This window comes from Apus apus, chromosome 2, assembly GCF_020740795.1.
Source record: "Apus apus isolate bApuApu2 chromosome 2, bApuApu2.pri.cur, whole genome shotgun sequence".
NCBI classification, from domain to species: domain Eukaryota; kingdom Metazoa; phylum Chordata; class Aves; order Apodiformes; family Apodidae; genus Apus; species Apus apus.
In genome coordinates, this window is record NC_067283.1 from 26,455,925 (window position 1) to 26,476,856 (window position 20,932).

The 20,932-nt window shown below is 40.8% G+C and overlaps 1 protein-coding gene across 3 annotated transcripts in view; it reads left to right on the forward strand.

Annotated features, from left to right (window-relative positions):
• C1GALT1 (core 1 synthase, glycoprotein-N-acetylgalactosamine 3-beta-galactosyltransferase 1) overlaps positions 1-19,174 on the forward strand; it is a 26,149-nt gene extending 6,975 nt beyond the window's left edge. Inside the window, exons 1-4 of one of the 3 annotated variants that reach the window (XM_051609959.1) lie at positions 3,123-3,143; positions 8,815-9,054; positions 10,723-11,390; positions 14,886-19,174. In XM_051609959.1, the coding sequence (XP_051465919.1) occupies positions 8,832-9,054; positions 10,723-11,390; positions 14,886-15,095 (1,101 nt within the window). In that variant the 5' untranslated portion in view covers positions 3,123-3,143; positions 8,815-8,831 and the 3' untranslated portion in view covers positions 15,096-19,174. Of the gene's footprint in view, positions 1-3,122; positions 3,144-3,788; positions 3,901-8,814; positions 9,055-10,722; positions 11,391-14,885 lie in introns of those variants that run through there. The other 2 variants (XM_051609958.1, XM_051609957.1) reach the window with 2 other exon arrangements.
• The last annotated feature ends 1,758 nt before the right edge of the window (positions 19,175-20,932 follow it).

A 20,932-nucleotide genomic window follows, 5' to 3' on the forward strand; every position in this document is an offset into this window, starting at 1 on the left:
GACTGTACATTGTTTAAATGCAGACAGTGCTTCTAACTTCACAGCTCAGTGGTGTGTATTATTACATGGCAATTCCACTATTGTTTGTGCACAAAATATAGTGAGTGAAGTTCCCTATCTTGTAACACAATGTCAGACTTCCAGGCAACTGGTGTTCTTACAAACAAAAGGAAGGGGGGGGAGATCTACACTTCAGCACAGAGAACTTACTTCTTTATTATATTATAATCTGCTTCATCTGATGCAGTAATCAAACAGATTACAGTAAATAAGGTGAATTAGTTCTACAGCACTGTATGTGATTCTGACTGTTCTGGGACACCACAGCACCAAAAGAGTGTGTTCTAGCCCAAGTCAAGCTAAATTGAAACTCCGTTCATTTTCCTAAAGGCCTTTGTTCTGCTCCGGGAATGCATGTAGGCATGGATAATACTCTTACTTGATCTGTGGGTTCAAACTGACACAGAACAGGTAATAGGTTCTGTAGAGAATAATGGCCTCACTAAATTGGAACAGTCAAGTTAGTGGATTTATTTTTTTTCAAATAGAATTATGCAAATAAGGCATTATATTTGATCTGGTTGTCTGTTTGACCAACTAGGAGTGAACAGAGAACACAAAAGCAGCTTTCAGTCAATACGTGGAAATTTAATGGTCCTGCTGATGATCCATAAAGTAATGGCATAAACAGAGTCAAGATAAGACCACATATTATTGAACAAAATGTTAAGAAAACAAAACAGTTATGAATGGAAGTCTACAGAATTTGATCTGGTAAAGCTGGTTCCTTGTCTGCTTACAAAAGGAAATCAGTTTCAATCCAGATTTATTAGATATCAAATTAATATCTAAATGCTATGTGTGTAGTGCCAAATAACAGCCTCACAACAACTGTGGCATTTTACCTTCCACCTTAACTTTGTGTCAGCTTTTATTTAGAAACCTGTATTCTCAGACTCCTGCCATGGGAATTAAGAGTTGGGATCAGTAGCTGATCTGCAAGTGAGCTTTTATGGCAGGTACATATTCTGGAGTGCTCTCCAGACAGATGAAAACACCCAACTCACAAAGACCTACTAGTGATGAGTAAAAGGATTAAGGACCTACTACCCTGCTTTTGCCCTGCACCTTTTGGAAGCATGCAGGACACAGTCTTTATGCTAGACCTCCTAGACATGGAAAGATCTCATTCTTTTGTGTATACTAACATGAGGACCAAAGTGATTTGTTTCCTTTTAAATTAAATTACTAAAAATTTAACTTCCAGCCACACATGCCAGAAGGTAAGTGATGCAAATCTTATTGCCATATTGCTAGGCTACGAGTGTGTCCCTCATCACTGCTGGGCTTTCTCAGTAGCAGAGGAGAATGTCCTGTAGAAGTAGCAAATTCATATAGAAAGGCACTATGATCAAGCAGATCTGCATGTCCTGCAAGCAAGAGGGAGCACGAGGCCTGCTCCCACGTTCTGAGCAAGAGAATGGCTTTTTCCTCTACATACTATGTATATAGCACACACGCAAACACCCAGAGGCAGTTTCTTATGGAAAATAATTTGCCCAGCAGAACTTGGGGAAGTGTTTGCTACCACTGCACACATGGGGCAGCGACTTGGAGGAAGTACAGCTCTGCAAATTCCCTTACTCTGAAGTGCCAGAGATTGCTCATCTATCCACAAGTGAAAAAAAAGCCTGCTTGTATGTGTAGTATGTAGATGTCTCCATAAAATGCTAAACAGCCATTACGCGGCCAAACCAAAGCAAACTTTGTGTGACCCAGTATTAGGCAAGCCGTTACTGACTTTTGTTAAATTACAGTATTTTGTTAAATGATACCTTCTGACTCTTTGAAATTTTCCTTTCAAATTAGCCTAACAACGAGTGAAATGGCTTAATGAACATACCAGTATGAAAAGGTATAGCACTTCATGCATACATACACATGTATGTAATACACATGGGTCATAGACCTTAATAGTAGAACTCTCATGATGCAAGACCAGACTTTAATGTTTGCCAAGCAAAATTTAGTCTTACATTCAATGCAATCATACTGCATTATCTGTAGTAGGAGACATTTTGAAAACTTCACTTAATCTATTCCATCATTTTAAGGTGTGCCCTGGACATGGATGGACAGAACTCCTCCCACAATTTGGTCAGGGGGGAAAAAAAAAAAAAAAAGGAAATGAGAAAATAGACACCTGTTTTTTTCAGCAGCCTTTCCAATTTCCATTGTCTTTGTTATTATTGTTGAATTTCTTAATGCTGAACACTACAGGTGTGCTCACCTCCCTCCTGCCCTTTCTTCTATGATGGAACTAGCAAAAGGAGATACCATTCACAAAGTTGCTTATTATTTTTAAAGGGGCAGCAAAGTGTGGAATGGGGCAGGAATTAGAAACGATGACCTGGAGCCAGAGGAGCTTCTTAAACCAGTACAAAAGCCAGCATCTCCAGAATGACTAACCATCCAGATAGCTAAAAATAGAGGACAAAAGGGTACACTCCCGAGGACATAAAAAGTTTCAGAGAGGGGGGAGGCAGAAAGCAAACACACAGATCCGTAGCCATGAAGAGGCAAAGGTGTGGTTTGGACTGAACCCCTGGAGAGCCTGGAGGAAGGATGCAGAACCGTGGGAAGGGAGGAGATAAGGTGGGATGTGCAGTGACCTCCATTTACTAATACATTCGCGGCCCTCAGCATGGACCCGTTCCTGTCGGCACATACCTCTGCACCTCGGTCCTTTCTGGAAAAAAACCAAACCACAACAAACTAGCTGTTAAGTGCAAAGCTCCATTAACAACCTGCTGTTTGCAAACTGCTATCCTTTGATTACACTGTAACGTAAAACACCTTTTAATTCTATAATCCCTCTTCATATTTAATAGATTTCTACTAAGGAACGGTATCAAGAGAGAAACGTCACGGATGTTAAAAAGGTAGGCAGCCTTAGCGCGGGGAGATAAGGAATGATTTCCGAGGGCTCAGTTACCTAGCAACGGCCCTTGCAGTTGCCTAATGGCACTTTGGAAGCGCGGAGGCTCCAGAGCAGCTGCAGCGCGGAGGGCTGGGCAGCAGCGGGGCTCCCCGGCCCGGCCCGAGCACACGGCGCAGCCCCGGCCCGGCCCGGCCCCAGCAAGGTAACGCCATCCCGGGGCGCAGGGGCTGCCCTGCCCGGGGAACCGCGTCCCAACGTGTGTCTGCGCAGGCAGAGGAGGCGGCACCACCCGCGCCTGCAAACCTCGCAGCGGTGAAGGGCAGGGGACGCTCCTGCCCCTCCCTTCCCCCTCTCCCTCCCGCCGTGCTGTTTTGTTACCCACACACCTCAGAGCCCTGACCGAGCGCAGCGGCCGCGCTGCCCCCGCCCTCACGCCGCAGCGCGGTCCCGGGGCACCCGCCTTCCCCCAGCGCCGGCGGCTCCTCCCCACGGGCAGCGGGGGCTCCGCGGGCGGCCCGGCCCGGCCTGGCCCGCCGACGTGGCCGCGCTGCCGGCAGGCGGGCAGGCAGGGGGGAGGACCGGCCGGGCTCCCGCGCTAGGGGGCGGGGCGGGGCGCGGCGCGGCGCACCGCAGCCAGCCCGTCCGTCCGTCCGTCCGTCCGTCCGTCCGTCCGCAGCGGGCAGGGACGAGCGAGCTGCCACGCGGCGCGGCTCGCCGGGCCCCGAAGGGTTAAACGCTTGTGGCGGGGAGGCCACGCCCCCCGGCGCTCGCCAGCCAATGAGCGGGCGGCGGGGCGGGGCCGCTCCCTCGCGCCCCGGGCGCGCGCAGCGCGGGGCAGCGCGATGGTGGCGGCGGCGGCGCGAGGCGGCGGGTCCGGCCGCGGCCTCCCCTGCGCGCGCCCGGCGGCTGCCTGGGGGCCGCGCGGCTGAGCGCGCGCCCGGCCCGCGCCGGCCCGCGAGGTGAGGGGGGCGGGGGGGCGCGAGGCGGCGGGGGGGCCCGGGGGCAGCGCGGGAGGGGGGGGGCAGCGCTGGGCGGGAAGGTGCGGGAGGGCCCTGCCGGCCGTGACCGGGGGAAGGAGCCGGCAGGGGTGCCCGGGTTGCGGGGACGGCAGGTGCTGGGCTGCCCGCACGGGAGGGAGAGGCTGCGAAGGAGGGAGTCCCTGCGAGGCCGGGCGGGCGGAGCGAGGCGCCTGCCGGAGCGGGGAGCTGCTCGGTGCTCCCCGCTCAGCCCTGCTGCTCCGCGCCGCGGGGACTTCCTGGTCTGAGCGTCGCGGTTCCCGCTGGCGAGAGCCGGGCGAGCAGAGCTCTGGGCAGGCGAGCTTTGGGCACGGCGACTTGTTGCGGGGAGAGGGTGACTGCGTTTGGAATGAGGAAGGAGACTGCCAGGATCGTTCCTCCCGCTCACCTGTGCCGTGGGTCACACGTCTTGTTTCGGTGCTGTCATGGGCCGCCTGGACTGAAGTGCCTTGCTTTTGTTGTGGTCTTTTTGGATCCAGCAACCAGAAATTCTTTAAAGAAATCCTTACAATATGAAATATTTTTTAATATACTTTTGAAAGTAAAAGCTATAATCTGTGCTTAGTTGGTAGGAAACTGCTGCAGTTCCCAGTAATCCTTTGTACAGGCAGCATTAGTTTTAGAAGCATGTGAATATGTATGTATGTATAAAGCTTCTAGAAATAATTTAAATTGGCAGAAGATGTTTCTTGAGCGCTGCTGTAGGGCTGGGACATGCTCCAGAGTTATATATTCCTGTAGCATGGAGGCTGCCTGAATTTGCTTTGGATTAGGAAGCTGACCTTAACCTTGTTAGATAGCAGAGTGAGAACAGTGTTTTGGATTATATGATAAAAGGCTCATCACCAAGACCACACAACAGGGTGGCAGGGCTGGGTGTGAGGGCATTAATCTCATCAGAGAAAGCAGCCCCCAGCTGTGTCACTGGGGAGCTGTCAGCCCCATTGCCCAGGTGTGACAGGAGTCGAGATGAGTCAACCCAAGGGCTCCCTGGAACAGGTTACAACATTCAGGGTGGGTAACTCCCTGCAGAATATGGGACATGATATGGGACGTTCTGAAGGAGAACGGCATCTGTGGATGTACAAAACCTAATACGGGATGCTCAGGGGAATGACCAAAGGGAGGGAACAAGGTGTTTAGGGGAGTAACAAGTATAGGAAAATGGAAGGATAAGGAGGTAAAAGGGCATAGTCAGTTGTAAACAAGTGGCTGGTCAGTGTGTTTGGCCATGCCCTGTGCCATGTTACCACAGTCTGGCCTCTTTTCTCATTAAGCTCCATTTCTAACTGTTCTCCTGGATGAAGGCACTCTGTGCTGTATTCATGTGTGCTTACTGATGTCTAAGTAACAGCAACTGGAGTGGGACTCTGGGAGGGGCTGAGGGTTGGTTCCTGGATAGAGGGTCTGAAGCTGGTTACTGGTCGGATCCACATAGCGTGTGTGCGTCTTATTCCCCACTAATCAACTTTGGCCTGGTCAGCTAGGGAGAGGAGCAGCATATGCCCATGTTTGTGTTTGCACAAACACTGTTTTTAGCTGTGTTGATCAGTATGATCAGCCATGTGTATATGCATGTTTGCATGTGCGGCTGTTGGAATACATCTTAAGCCATGTCACTGGCTGGACCTGGAGATGTGGATTTGCAGCAGGCTTGTCTCCATCAGACTGCCAAGTTCAGCAGCCCCTACACAGGAAAATTCCTTTTTCTGTAAGTTTTAAGGTGCCAGATAATTGACTCTCAAAACTTAAATTTGGAGCCAAATCTACACTAACAGTTAAGTTGTGATAGAATTTTAAAACATCTGTTGGTCTGGTTGATGTGAATAGGGATACCTACATAAATATCTAAATAGATATATTTGTTTGAGCTGCTGCCATGATAGAGCACTGGAGTGTAAATTAAATTTAAACCTAGGTTTTTGTGGTCGGTGTTTTTTTATATAGTGTTTGTTTTTTAACTGAAGTGAAAATAGGAATAAAAATTGGGATCTTTTAATTACATGAATGGCTGGGTTTGGGAGAGACCTTTAAAGATCTTCTAGTCCAGATCCCTGCTGTGGACAGGGACATCCTTCACTAGATGAGGTTGCTCCAAGCCATGCTTATAATGAGAAGAACTGACCTTTCTTTTAGGCATTTTCTGGTTCTAGTCTAATGCTATAGCACTCAGTTATTTTTGCTGGCACGTTAAAGACTGTATTTATGTCCAATATCGAGATAATGTAAAAAAGAGAAGATTTCTTTCCTATTTACTGGTGGAATTTATAAACATATGGATACACACATGTATATAGTGGCCCAGTCTGTTGTTATATACTTGATAGAACAATGAGCTGATTATTTTACACTGAAAACTGTAACTAGAGGCATTTCATATGAAATACGAAGTCCATCTTCAGTATCTGTCCCTGCTTGCTCCCAGAAATCCTTTTTGCTTGTGGAATAATGCCAAATCAACCTCTGATTTCCAAATGCGGTGAATACACTTTTTCCTCTTTTATAATTTCCAGTACCCTTACGTTTTTTTTTCCAAAGAATCTAATACAATTCCATATTTTAATAAGCAGCAGTTATTTTCAAGTGATTTTCTGTTTTTTTCTCTCCAAGCAAGAGTAATTTTAGCAGCTGTTAGAGCAGATAACTAAAATTATGTGGCAAAGAAGCACATAATATTGAAAAGTGGAACAATGGAGACTTTTTCTTCTAGAAAGTGCTGTAACTATGCTGTGTGCATGCATTGATTTTTTAATATTTCTTTTTTTCCCCTTTTAATATACTGAGGGAAGGCATTGTTTCGTTGTGACCCTCTCCCTTTGTGTATTGCAACTTTTGAGGGGACTTTGTGGTAATAGATGGAGAAACTGAAAACAAAAAAATAATAATTTTAATACAGTGGATACTTTTCAGTGTCATAGACTGCTTGGGCATATAGGCTTTCCCTTAAAAGTTTCCGTTTTCTGCCTTTTTTTTTGTTTTTCAGAAGGCACCTAATCTAAGTCCTTATATTTTCTGCCCAAGTTAATGGCTTATAAGACAATAGAAAGAAAGCTGGAAACCAAGTCTTTTTTCCAAGGCCTGGGTTAAAAATGATAATTTTGTACTTTACTGTACTGTGTGATGCCTAAAGGCAATGGTCAGTCTCCACTACGACATGGTACTGAATTGAGGGAAGAGGGAAGACAACGTATGAGAAAAAATTTGTATAATGTGCTTTTTTTAATATTAAAGAAATAGAGCTCCTTATCAACTGCTGTTAGAATTATTTGAATTTGATACAACCTTTAACTTTCTTGCTTTTTTTGTGTGTGTGTGTGCACTTCAAGTTGTGTTTCCAGTGTTCCTTCCTCTTCCTAGCAGTGTGGAAAGTAAAGCATATCACGTGTTAGAGCTGCTTCCCTCTCAAATGATCTAGGTCTGCATGTGTGCAGTAAATATGATTTCTGGAAATGCCAACCAAACAATACACTTGTGTTCTGTCTTACCTCCTTTCCATTCAGGAGAGTGCTCAGACAGAAGGCTGATACTTGGAATGTGTGTTGCTGCAAAGTGATTCCTGCATCTTGCTCAGGGACAGTCTTTTTCCATTAGACTCTGCACAGCCAATGAGGGAAATGAGTGCAGGCTAAATGAGTTGTTATTTTGGCTGCAGCTCCTTCCTGATCGATGGTTTTCATCGATACTCTGTACATTCTGTAACTTTCTTTTTTTAGCTCCCTAGCTAACTAAATTGGGTTCTGCCTGTTAACATTGAGAATGATCTTAACGGAAGGAACATCATCAACTTACTTGTAACACTCTGGCTTGAATCCATTATGTATTTAACAGTCAAATGTTTTTGCAGTTTAGTCATGATTTATTAGAAAATATCTCAACCCTGTGCAAAGATGAAAAGGTCTCAGGCCTGTACACCCCAAAACGGATTTGTAAGTGTTTAATATATAAATTTTTCACATGTTTTGGATGTCTAAAGTTCACTTCATGCAGGCATGAATGCTGGTTTTGTTTAATTTTATAAAAATGGTCATCCAGGGCCTTCGGTTATTGAGGAGTCAGGGTGTGGCTGAAGTGAAGAGTCTTTTAGTTACTGAAACACAAGGTGTTTGATCTGTAGAAGAGGGCTTGAAGCTGGTGTATTTTCTCTTCCTCCAAATGTCTTTTAAAAACACGTGTTTCTGTATGAAAATTCAGATGTTTTGCTCTTTACTCTGGAAGTTTATCCTCAGTACTGCCTAAAAGTGGAAGGAAAACTGCCCTACTGTGAGAGTAGATTTGCTTTTATAACTGTTCAAAATCTGCTTGTGTTTGACATCTGTTAAAGAATTCCTGTGATATACTTCTGGAGTTTCAGTACATCTCATGAGCATATTGTATTTTGACCTGTAGATTGCCATTGATCATAATCTTTTAGCTTTGTAAAAGATGAAGGTATTACATTTTTAAAGCACAGATTGCTTGGGACAAAAAAATAAAGAAGTGAAAATATATTACACTTTTACAGTTAAGATATTCCAAGTTAAGTGTTTGCATTCTTGTATAAATCACATATAAATGTAATTAGTTGTTTTTGTAAGAACTATTGTAATTTATGACTCTTCTTTATCATTTTAAGATAAAGAATATATGGTAGCCATTTTGCACTAAATTGATCCTTGGTTGTACAATTTTATATGAATATTTGCGCTGCTCTTGTACTTAAACTTCCATGCAAGTCCAGGGGAGCTGAATCTCGTATCTGTGGCACTGAGATCTCTGCTTCCATTGATGCAGGCCTTGATTTCTTCCTGTAGTTTTAGATTCAGATTTAGGTGTTAAGTGGCTTCAAGCTTAATTTATTTTTCATTTGTTTTTTTACAGTATATTACCTTCAGGAGATGGCCTCTTCTAAGTCTTTGGTGAACCTTCTAACCTTCACGTTTGGATCAGCAATAGGATTTTTTGTGTGCTATCTTCTATTTAGCATTATACTAGAAGAACAGGTTACGATCCAGCCTCATGTCCTTCACAATGATCCACACGGTCAACACTCAGCAGATATCGATAACAACCAGCTGCAAGGTCAAATGAATTTCAATGCAGACTCTGGACAGCATAAAGGTATATTGTTACACCTGACTAATTATATAATGTACCCCCTTTTCATGCATTGCAAAATGCTGCTTTCTTCACTGCCAAGAGTTTTATGAATCCTTTTCTTTCACTTTACCCATGTTCAGGTTACATCTAAATAACTGCTCTCCTGAGTTCTCCTGAATGGTGGTTTTCTTGGTTTACATTTTTATTACAGTAGTGGGTTGTTGTTTTTTTTCTTAGAGCCAAACTGGTTGCCTAGCTTCTGTATCCAGAGTTGTTTGGAGTAGGAAATTCTCAAATGAACTTTCGACATCAAAGTGTGGTTTTGCTAAGCAGAAATGTTTGCTACCATTGTATATGTGCCTCAATTGCTTCTTAGCTCTAAGAATCTAATTTTGCACTACTTCTAACTTTTTATCTAACCTCTCAAATAAAGCTAAAAAGGAAGTTAAACTTTTGACATGATTAGTAAAACTTGGAATTGGAGTAAGGCAAGGGGGCAGAGAGGGTCACTGTGGGTATTGTTTGCCAAGCTGATTATGGAGCAGCCCAAATACAGATTGCTGTTTGCAGTCAAAAAACAGAGAAAATCTGTTTCTACTCAGATTTTTATTTTTTCAAATAAGGTAGACACTTCTAATCTTTCAGGCATTTTTAAAAAATTGACACATCTCATTACATGAGTTAGTTCTAGATCCTGACTATGCATAATGTCCAAGCTGGGACAGTTCAAGTGAGGAAAAAATGCACTATAATGCATTTGCTGAAGATGTTAATAAGTAACTTGCAATTTAAAATAACTAAGACAAGTTTGTGAGTGTTTCACATATAATTGTAGAAGGTGGTTGCAAAGAAATCTGGTCTGTTGCCTAAAGCATAAGCAGAAATATTTAAGGAGCAGTTACGCAGACTGCACTCCCCGTGGAGTTCTCTTTTGCACGAGTTAAAATCATTCTGTGTATCAACTGGAAACGAGTGCTTTGGCAGCTTGAAAAAATATATTACACACCTCAAATAACTGTATTTATTCTGTTGGATTGTCTGCAAAGAAACATTTTAGGACAATAGTAATAACTAGTTTCATAGTATCCTAACTTACTTAATCTGATTTTTTTACAAAAAATATTTAACTTGATTTGGTAATAAATGATTTTTTCTGGCTTACTATCTGCTTTTTCCTTCAAAAATATACTGCTGGTTTAGAGATAAATTAGGTTTTGTTAGTTAACATAGATATATATATAACAGAGCTTTATGAGTTCTCTGCATTATATTAAGTTGTGTTCATTGTGAATGACAAAAATATTCAACTTTAAAATTTTCATTAGTCCTCCAACACCATAAAGGAGTTGCCTCCAAACAGTTTTTGTGTATGAATCGAGGTTTCGTAAAGCCACATTTCCCTGAACAGATACACATTTTGATATGGCTCTTAGGCTGTCCTTTATACTGTGAAGTTGAAGTAACTTTAAGAATTTTAGTTTCTTGGGTTTGAGGTTCATTTTTGTTTTCTTCTAAATCTAACAGTAATTTAATGATACATTTGGAAGCAAACACCTCCTCTCTCTCCATGCCTTTTCTGATCTAGAAACAGAATGTCTGGGGGGAGGTTACTCTTTCTTTGTTTCACAATCAAGTCTCATATTGTTTTGGAACTTTCCTCTTTTTTTTCTTTTTTTTTTTTTTTTTTAGATGAGAATAAAAATATTGCAGAGGGACTGTATGAGAAAGTGAAAATACTCTGTTGGGTCATGACTGGACCTCAAAATCTAGAAAAGAAAGCCAAGCATGTTAAGGCCACTTGGGCCCAACGTTGTAATAAAATAATTTTTATGAGCTCTGAGGAAAATAAAGACTTCCCAACTGTGGGCCTAGAAACCAAAGAAGGCAGGGACCAACTGTACTGGAAGACTATTAAAGCTTTCCAATATGTATATGACCATTATTTTGATGATGCTGATTGGTTTATGAAAGCAGATGATGATACATACGTTATATTGGACAATTTGAGATGGCTTCTTTCAAAATACAGTCCTGAACAGCCAATATACTTTGGAAGAAGGTTTAAGCCTTATGTGAAACAGGGCTACATGAGTGGAGGAGCTGGATATGTTCTAAGCAAAGAAGCACTGAAGAGATTTGTTACTGCGTTTAAAACAAACAAATGCTCTCACAGTTCCTCTATTGAAGACCTAGCACTAGGAAAGTGCATGGAGATCATTAATGTGGAAGCAGGAGATTCCAGGGATACAAATGGTAGAGAAACCTTTCATCCCTTCATTCCAGAACATCACTTAATCAGAGGATACCTACCAAAAACATTCTGGTACTGGAATTATAATTATTATCCTGCTGTAGAGGTAAGTCCTTAGCAACCTAGTACACATTTTATGAAGTACATCTTACAATGTGTGTGGATGTGTGTGATCTGTGAATTAGCAGTTTAATAGCACCTCAGTATATTAGAAAAGGAAATTTTGTTGTGATACCTTGTGGAACACCTGCATGCAGGTGTATTAAATGCATCTAAAAATGTTTGTAAAATGATGTAAAAATCATCAAAAAGTTTTTGCTAAGAACATAACAATCCAGAAGAGCTAGTGAATCTCAATTTGTTATTGCTGTTTTGCCTTGTTCTGGGGACAGCAAAAAACGATGAAAACTTTGACATGCTTATCTGGTGTCACCACTATTACTTTCCTTGCAAAGTTATTTTTCTGGTTTGTTCCCTCATAGCTCACACACAGTGTTACTTATTTCTCCTCCAATCACCCAACTCCCAGTGTGCAGTAAAAAGCCAGACAAGTGTGGTTCGTTCCAAGCTGTGTGTGCTCACTGTACAGAACTGGCTTAAACAGTATGGCTTAGTTAGTTACATTAAAGCCTGCTGAAAGGGCAGGTGTCACTCACACACCTTTATGTTCTACACAGCAGGAAGCTTTGCATAAAACCTGTGGAAACAGCTATTTTGAGATTTGTTTGTGACTGTAGATTGTTAGCATTGGCTAAGAGATTCCCAAGTTAGAGGCAGGGGATAGTAGGTCATGGTACATGTGACTGTACTACCTAGTAGTCTTTTTTCCCTTCAAATGGAGATGTGCTGCGATGTACTTCTCTTCTCATAGAATCACTTAGGTTGGAAAAGACCTTCAGGATCATCGAGTCCAACCATTAACCCTGTTCTACCAAGTCCAGCACTAAGCCATATTCTCAAGCACCACATCTAGGTGACTTTTAAACACATCCAGGGATGTTGACTCAACCACCTCCCTGGGCAGCATGTTCCAATGTCTGACAATCCTTTCAGTGAAAAATTCTTCCTAATATCTAGTCTAAACCTCCCCTGGTTCAGCTTGAGGCCATTCCCTCTTGTTCTATCACCAGTTACCTGTGAGAAGAGACCAGTGCCTACCTCTTTACAGCATCCATTCAATTAGTTGTAGAGAGTGATAAGATCTCCCCTCACCTTCTGTTTTTTCAGACTAAATAGCCCCAGTTCCTTCAGCCACTCCTTATGATACTTGTTCCCAAGGCCCTTCACTAGCTTTGTTGCCCTTCTTTGGACATGCTCTAGCACCTCGATGTCTTTTTTCTATTGAGGTGCCCAAAACTGGACACAGTATTCAAGGTGTGGCCTCAGGCAGATCAACACTCCTCTCAACTTGGTGTCGCCTGCAACTTACTGAGGGTGCATTCTATCTCCTCATCAAGATTGTTGTTAAAGATGTTAAAAAGAAGTGGTCCCAACACTGAGCCCTGAGGAATCCTTCTTGTGACCAGCTACCAGCTGGATTTAACTCCATTCACCACCACTCTCTGGGCCTGGTTGTCCAGCCAGTGTTTTACCCAGCAGAGCGTTGGCCTGTCCAAGCCATGAGCAGACAGATTTTTCATCAGAATGCTGTGGGAAACAGTGTCAGAGGCCTTATGGAAGTCCAGGTAGACAACATCTGAAGCCTTTCCCTCATTGACCAAGTGGGTCATCTTGTCATAGAAGGAGATCAGGTTTGTCAGGCATTACCTTATGACATCTCTGCATGAGAGACGTGACCTTTCCTCCAGAGGCCATAAACTCCTTTTCTTCCTAAACTCCAGCCAAATACTTCTATTCAGCCAGGCCAGTTGTCTTCTGCAGCATTGCCTCGCTTGAATGCTGGTAGCTGCCCTGCCCTGTTTTGTACACATAAGTGAATTCCATTGAAAAGATTACAGAAGAATGAATGTTGTCTAGAAGTGAAAGATACACATGACCTGAGGGAAGAAATATGATTAAATTTCCTTGTGTAGTTGTATTGGAATCTTGTCTACCTTCTGTAGAAGGAGAGGCAAGCATGAGAGCTGGCAAAGGTTTTTGTTGTTTGATTGGGTTGTTTTGTGTTGTGGTTTTTTTGTTTGTTTGTTTTGTTTTGTTTTTTCTTTTGTGGTAGCAAAAAAAGTAGCATTTACAAGCTGAAATACTGTTATTGCAAGAACTTTAGATTTTATGTCCTGCATCTGAAATCTCTGGTTTAAAAAAAAAAAGGGGGGGGAGGAGGAGTGGAGCAGGGCACTGCTTGAAATTTAAAGTGATTTGATATTATTCTGCATAGTTATCTGTGATCATATAATATGTGATGTGGCTTCTTTTTTAGGATTATGATCTCAATTTTGAAGGTTTTCCAACTTTAAGAGCAGCAAGGTGGCCAAAATCAAGGATAGGATGTGGCATTTTTTCACACAATATAGCTGGAGTAAGCAAAGATCTAGTTCTTCAGTAGACTTTTCATTGTAAAGCATCTGTTTATACTTTTACTCAGCAGCTAGAGCATTTCTGTAGCTTTAAACAGCTACAATACTGCCTTTAGTGAGTCAGGATGCAGCAGCTTTAGCTGTTTTTGCAGTTCATCGTTGGCTGAGTTGTGGACAGTTACATCTGTAAGTGATGCAGTGGTGGTTGGATCCATAATGAAAATCACATATTTGATCCTGTCCCATCATATTTGTGTTTGTATAGAGACTAGTTCATCTGCTATATTCACAAGCTATATTGATCAAACTTGGTAAGTATTTGAGAGAATAACAATTACATAGCAGTTATTATTGGGCGGTTGGACTAGTTTGCGGTCCCTTCCAACCCCTAAGATTCTGTGATTCTGTGATTATCTTCAGTGTATTTAAATATTTAATCTAAGTTCTAATTAGAGTTTTAGTATTAGCATCAGATCTGATGAACCCCCCTTTCTCCCAGAAAAGCATTCTCCAAGCTGAATTTGAGCTAGAAAATACAAGTTGTAACAAATGTGCTAACAATGATCTTTTAGCTCCTAAAAACGCTTAATAATATCAGTGGAATTAATAAACTAAAAGAAAAAAAAAGGTCCAAAATGTTTTGTTACAACTTTCTATGTGTAGGAAGTGAGAGACTGAGAATTTTGCCAAACTGTATAATGTATGGACAAACACACGGGTGCATGTGCATGCACTCTGGATCAGTGCTGTCGCAAGCATGTATTGCTTCATGTATAAATACAATGCATTCAGACCTGCTTGCTGCTTTTTGCTTTTGTTTAAACACCAACATAAAAAAACGACGGAAAAGCAGAAAACCTCTGACATAAATGATGGCAGCTACTTTTTTTCACCAGCTTGATTGCAGAAGCAAAAGACTACATACAGCTTGATTTTAGAAAGATGCTTTGGCAGATATTCCTGATACATTTTGCTTGCATCACACCAACTTTTGAAGTATAGAAATGGCTGCTAGTAGTGAATGTCTCACCATGAAGTCAAGTATGTGTTTGAATTTTTCTTGGATCTTTAATCTGGGGCATGCTTTGATATTCTTGCTGATTATTTTGACTTGTTTTATATTTTAGGGTCCCGGATGCTGCTCTGATCTAGCAGTTTCATTCCACTATGTTGATTCTGTGACTATGTATCATTTGGAATATTTAATTTATCATCTCCGACCGTATGGGTATTTGTATCGATACAATCCTGATTTGGTAAAGAATCCAGAAGAGCAGAGCAAAAGTGAAGCACTGGAGGATGATCAAAAGCTAAAGCAAAAAATTTCTGAGAATTAATTGGACTTTGAAGAAAACGAAAAGAAGTCAGTACAATGAATGAGAGTCTTCGCAAACTCCTGCATGAAGCTTGTGGACTGAAATTACTTATTGTGATTCTTATTTTGAAAATCACAGTGGCAGTATTTCCTGTCACTGCCTGTGTAAAACAGAGTCAGGTGCTGGCTCTGACTGTTTGGGATAGCATGACCTTGCAGCCCTGCTCACGAAGATTTGGGACCCTCCAGCTGTGAAATTAGAGGGTTTTTTTTTCTGGAAGAATTTGTATAAAAAACATAGTGAATGGGTTCAAAGATAATTATATTTGTTCCTTTTTCTGTTTTCCTCTGTTTCCTTCTGGATGTTCTGCTGTGTCATTTCTACTATTAGAAACTGGATGCTGCACAGTCAATTCATGGCAGGTTTTTCTGGTATTCTCAGTATTTTCAAGTTACTTGGTTTACCTTGCCCTTTAAGGAAGGGAGAGGCATGAAAATAGAGTCTCAAGTCTGCTTTGCCTTAATGACAGGCTGGTTATTATGAATAGGCAGAGATCCACCCAGAAGATTAATCTGAATTGTTTCAGAAATGGAATTCACTGCTATGAGTTTTTTTTGTCTTAATTTTTAAGTTTCTTGTACAAAACAATATGACGTTGGATCACTACTGGTTTAAGGATAAAAACAGAAATGCTGTTGTTTAAATTGCTGAAGTGATGCAAGCTGCTTACATATTTGCTTGCCTGTGGCTGTTTTTTTTGTATTTTCTTATTGGTTGAATGGATATAAAAATTAATCTCAGAATTTCTCAGCATAAAGTAGGCACTTTCTGGAATAGAAGTCTCTCTTCCATCACACCTTCTATATAAACCATAAAGGATAGTATCTTAGCAAAGTTACAGTGGCGTTACAATGGCATTACAGTAATTTAGTTTCAGCCAGTATTATAATTAGTTTGTTTCCATTTCATTCTCACATCCCTGTACTTTGAGATTGTGGAGTTACCTCATTCATTAAAATTTTACAGATTTAAGTAACTGCTGTTTTAAAACTGCAGCAAAGCTGATTTGACTGCTTCCCTACACATCTAGTTTATTTGGCTAAAGTACTTAATTTCACTTTTCTGAACATTATTTGTTTTCTCCACTTGTAAAATTTCTTCTATATCAGCTTCTTGTTACCTTTTTCAGAACAAAGTGTTAAGTTAGCCTTATTTCAGTCGTTTTGAAGCTGAAGTGTATTGTTATTCAGGTAAACAAGCCTGAATGCAGGAATTGTTCAAAGTGCATTAACTTTCTCCACTCATTTATGAGTATCTCTGCCTCTTAACTGAAAACACTTTCTTGGTGTGCAAAATAGGTGTTTTAGTTACTGAAGAATTTTCAGAGGCCAAACCTATGTTTTTTATAGTTAATGTAAAATCTTTCTGGTTTTCTCTTTTTCAAGTTGAGTCAATATCAGTGTCGGGGATAGAGTTAAGCTTGACATGTAGTGTGTCTTTATTCCACACTTGAACTAAAGTTTTTTCATCCTTTTATCACTTTTCACCTTCATCATATTGATGAATTTGGACATAACCTAATTACCTCCAGTCATTGTATTGTAAAGGGCACATACTAGTAGCAGACAGCCTTATTTGCTGCTGCTGTCCTTCAGGATCTTTCTGAAAGAGCATTTAACCATAAAGTACTGGAATATTTTTTCCAAAGGTAGTTCTTTTACAGATTGGGGTTTTATCTGTTGTCCAACAGTAGAAGGTCATGGCTCTGCAACATTATGGCAATTACTGATAGGTTTCATAGAGCTGAAGTGTTCCATACATTTTCTCTGGGTTCATATATCAAGTACTAGTTAAATAGTTGCTGCAAGGTTGAATCTGTTGGTCTTTTATGAGCAAGACTGCCTCTGAAGTACTGAAAGGGAGATGAGCTTTATTTTATGTTAATTGACCAAAGTAGAAACCATATTTGTTTAAAATAGGAAAAAGTCTCCAGTTAGCTCTAGTCAGAGGGGTGCATGTCCAGAGGAGAATGCATGGTACCATGCTGAGAGGTGCTTCCTTCTGTGAGCTAAATGTTTAACCCACGTGCAGCACAAACCAATAATATTGTGAAATCCATTTGGTATTGATAACTCCAGTAGCATTATTCAAACATGAAATTAAAATTTTCTGGAATACTTAAGGAAGTTCTAAAGTCAAATCAAGATCCTAGCTTTGTAAATTCAGTCCATGTAAAAAGTCTACCCAATTACTGTAGTTTTTCTTTATTAATGCTTTCTTCCTTAGTTCAACCTTGGGAAGTTAAAGATTTTCTTCTACAACAGGCAGAACTAATCTTGCATAGTTTCTGATTTGTGTCCTGTGTTTAGTCTGTGCTGCCTTGTGAAGTAACATAACTTACTTTTCATGTTCCTTACTATCCTGTCTTTGGGTTGTCAATTTCCTCGTGTGTAAGTCTTGAATGGACAAAAGGAAGCAGCTAGTGAGATGTTTGAGCAATAGGTTGGTTGCTGATGTGGCGAGTCAAACCAGCTATTGCTGAGCTGTTGCTGAGCTCACAGTGAAGTCTTTTCCTCAGCAGCAGTTCTAATTTTTGTCTGCTGCCCAGCTGGGGCCTGTGGGCTTAGCCGTGTGGGGCAGGAGTGTCCCTTTCCACAGAACACATAGGACCTCAGGGGAAAGGGAGAAATTAAGAAACAAGTTCCATTTCTTGAGGGAATAAGGCTAAGAACTTTCTACCTTGTGATAAATAGGTGGCCTATCTGAGGAGTAGCCTTTTCCATTCCATTCTTGGTTTGTTTTAAAGTGTCCTTGCTCTTAGGCCTCTGAAGATTTCTTTTGCCTTTTTAACAGCACTGCAAAGATTTTTTTTTTCCTTCCAGACAAGCTAGAAAATGATCAGTTTTTACATTTGGTGATTATAACAGAGGACTGTTATTCTCTGTTGAATTGTATTGCCATAACAATGAGCTGATACCTCTGAAATAATTAGTTTGTATCTCACTATCTTCAGAAGCTTCAGTAAGACAGGGTTGGAATGTGAACTGTTATTATAATTTTAATGTGCAATATTACACTACTATTAGTGTAATATTAGTCTGTTATTTCACTCTCAGGTCTTTCTGCTTTGAAAAAGTATTTATTGAGTTTGAGTATTTCTGCAGCCCAGTGAGACGACAGTATTTCAGGTAGATGACCTTTCTGAAGCATGGCAACATAGGCTCTCTTAGGCTATACTGATTACTGCTGTGGTTTTGTTTTGTTTTGCTTCTAAAAAAGGTTTCTTAATTTTATAAAACCTAAAAGCTTCCAGTTACCTTCTGATCATTGTTCTTAAGCAGAGGATAGTATTAATCTTTGCAGAAAAAGACAAATCTTAATCTTCCTTCACTCCCTGATAATTTTTGTAATCTATATTGGTCTTATTTAAGAGGTTAAACACTGGTGTTAACACCATCTCTCATTTTGCAGAAGCTCTTTTCCCTGTAATTACTGCCTTTAAGGACACTTACCTTGTTTTCCTTTGTTGGGGTGTATTAAAAATCACTTTTTCTTCACATGTTGCCATTTGTTCTGTTAAGCTTTCAGAAGTATAAATTTTAGTGAGTAGCTGATAGACCTCTTATAAACAGTTTGATATCTGAGCAGGGTGTTTTATCTTTGTACAACAGAACAGTGTGGATTATTTCTCTGATGTACCTGCTGCTGTTGTTAATAGTGCATGCACAGATGAAAATAGATCCCTCAATACAGAACCACTTGGAAAGACAATTTTGTCCTTTTTCTGTCAAGGATATCTTCTGTGGAACTCCAAAAGTGTAATTTGCTTTGTTTTACCTTAATGTATTTAAAATATTCCACAAATGTTATTAATACTCTTAAAAGAATTGAATATTGCTGCTGGACAGTATGCTCCACTTCAAACCTGTGAATGTTTCACTTGGCAATTGTAAGTAGTCGTGTCCCTTAATGGCAGATACAAACTGGTGACTTGTCTGGAATGATCACCATAAAGATTTGTTTCTTAAATATCTTTGAAGTGCCTTTGACCAATTTTTAGCATTGAAATTGAGAATCGAATAAATAAGTTATCTCCTCCACAGTTGAATCTCTGTCTTCATTTACCCTTCCTGTATGCTAGTAGTGCAGCATAGCATCACAATTTAGTGTAATAAAAACAGTTGGGTGGGTACGGGAAAGTCAAAAAGCTTCTCACACTTGCTATAGTTTCTGTTATATTTGTGCTATTAATAAATAGCAGGCTGCCTTAAAACAAAAATAGTATTTTTTGAGTGTAAAATAGATCATAAGTGCTAGTACTAGATTTACATAAGCAGGCTGTTGTTTCTACATTGTCCTGATGTTTCAGTGTCTCCACATGTTACTCAACATCCTGAGTGAACTGACTATAGTTGATACCTCAAAGTTAAAGCAAAACTGTTCAAAATTAAACACCTTTTTAAATAAAGGATTTATTCTTTCAGTGCATCTCTTCTGCAAAAAAAAAAATACAAACCCTATTAAGATTTTGCTGTTGAGCTTTCTAACCTAGCTTTCTGCTATTTGTGAACAATAAAGTTCAGCAGTACAGAATGTTCCCCTTATGCAGATGGGAAATGTCCTTACATGTGAAATGCTGGTGGTTGGACGTGGTAGGCACAGGCATGGTACAGCTGTGCTGCATTGCCTCAAGTACTGTAGTAGACCCTGCTAGTACTGTTAACCTGGATTAACTGACCATTTCATTTCCAAGTGCAGGAAGTGTGTGGCAACCAATTTAACTGCCCAAAAGCTAGAATACTTTAGCTAAGCAACAGCAGCCAATTGGACAGACATAAAAGCTCCTCTCTAAATCAGACACAAGTTATGCCTTTATGTGATGCTACTAGAACTTCCAACTGTCAGGATCACACTGGATCCAGGAAATTGCAGGGTGATGCAAGTACTGGAGCAGAACAAAACTACATCTACTACTGTTTCATAGGCATTGGTTTGCTTTGCTTGCTTGTTTTTTTGAATATGTAACAGACTCTGCTTATTTGATTACCAGAAGTTACAGACTCAAGTGAAATACCACTGAATGCAGGTAAACTCTTGTAACCTGCTCACTTAAAGAAAGCTTCATTAGCTCAAGTGAAGTTCCCTTAGGTTCTTCTCTGTACTCTAGTATGAACTAGACATTTAAGCCAGTATCTTAAACCCAGGGACTGCTAAACTGCGGGGAAGATAAAGCCTGCGTATTGCTTGTTCCAGCTCTTGCTGCAGAATGCCTAGCAGTCTTTCCTCCTTTTTGACAGTGTTGCACCTTAATAGGACCTTCTGTGGACCAAAAATTTGGTAGTGAGGTGCTTATTCTGACAACTATCTGAGGAATAAGTGAGCCCTGCAGTGAACATTTTCATTGTTCCACGTGTGAAATTATTTAACATAGATTTGGGAAAACAGCTTGCACCTTTAAAACCTTGGACTATGATTTTTTCTGTTATTCCCCTTTTCACTGTCCATGTGAATTCTTAACTAGGAATTACCCAAGTGTTGTGCTGTTGAGCATTGTCTTCCTGCTCCCTGCTTCTGAAGATGGAGAGTGTAACATTTAAGACAAACATTAGTTTAGAGGCAAATCCTGTGTACTTGGTAGAAATCCAAACAAATAGATGTCTCCGTAATGGTATTTTTTTAATGAACTTTGTCTCCAAACTCCATAGTTCTACTAAATCTGGGAGCATGACAACGTTGTTAAATGTCTGTTCTTTGGCTATTCTGTTGCAAGTGAAGGAGGTGGCTGTAAACCCATATCCTTCCTAGATGTTTACCCCAGGTGAGCACCCTGCAGGAGTTAAGCATACATCATATGGAAG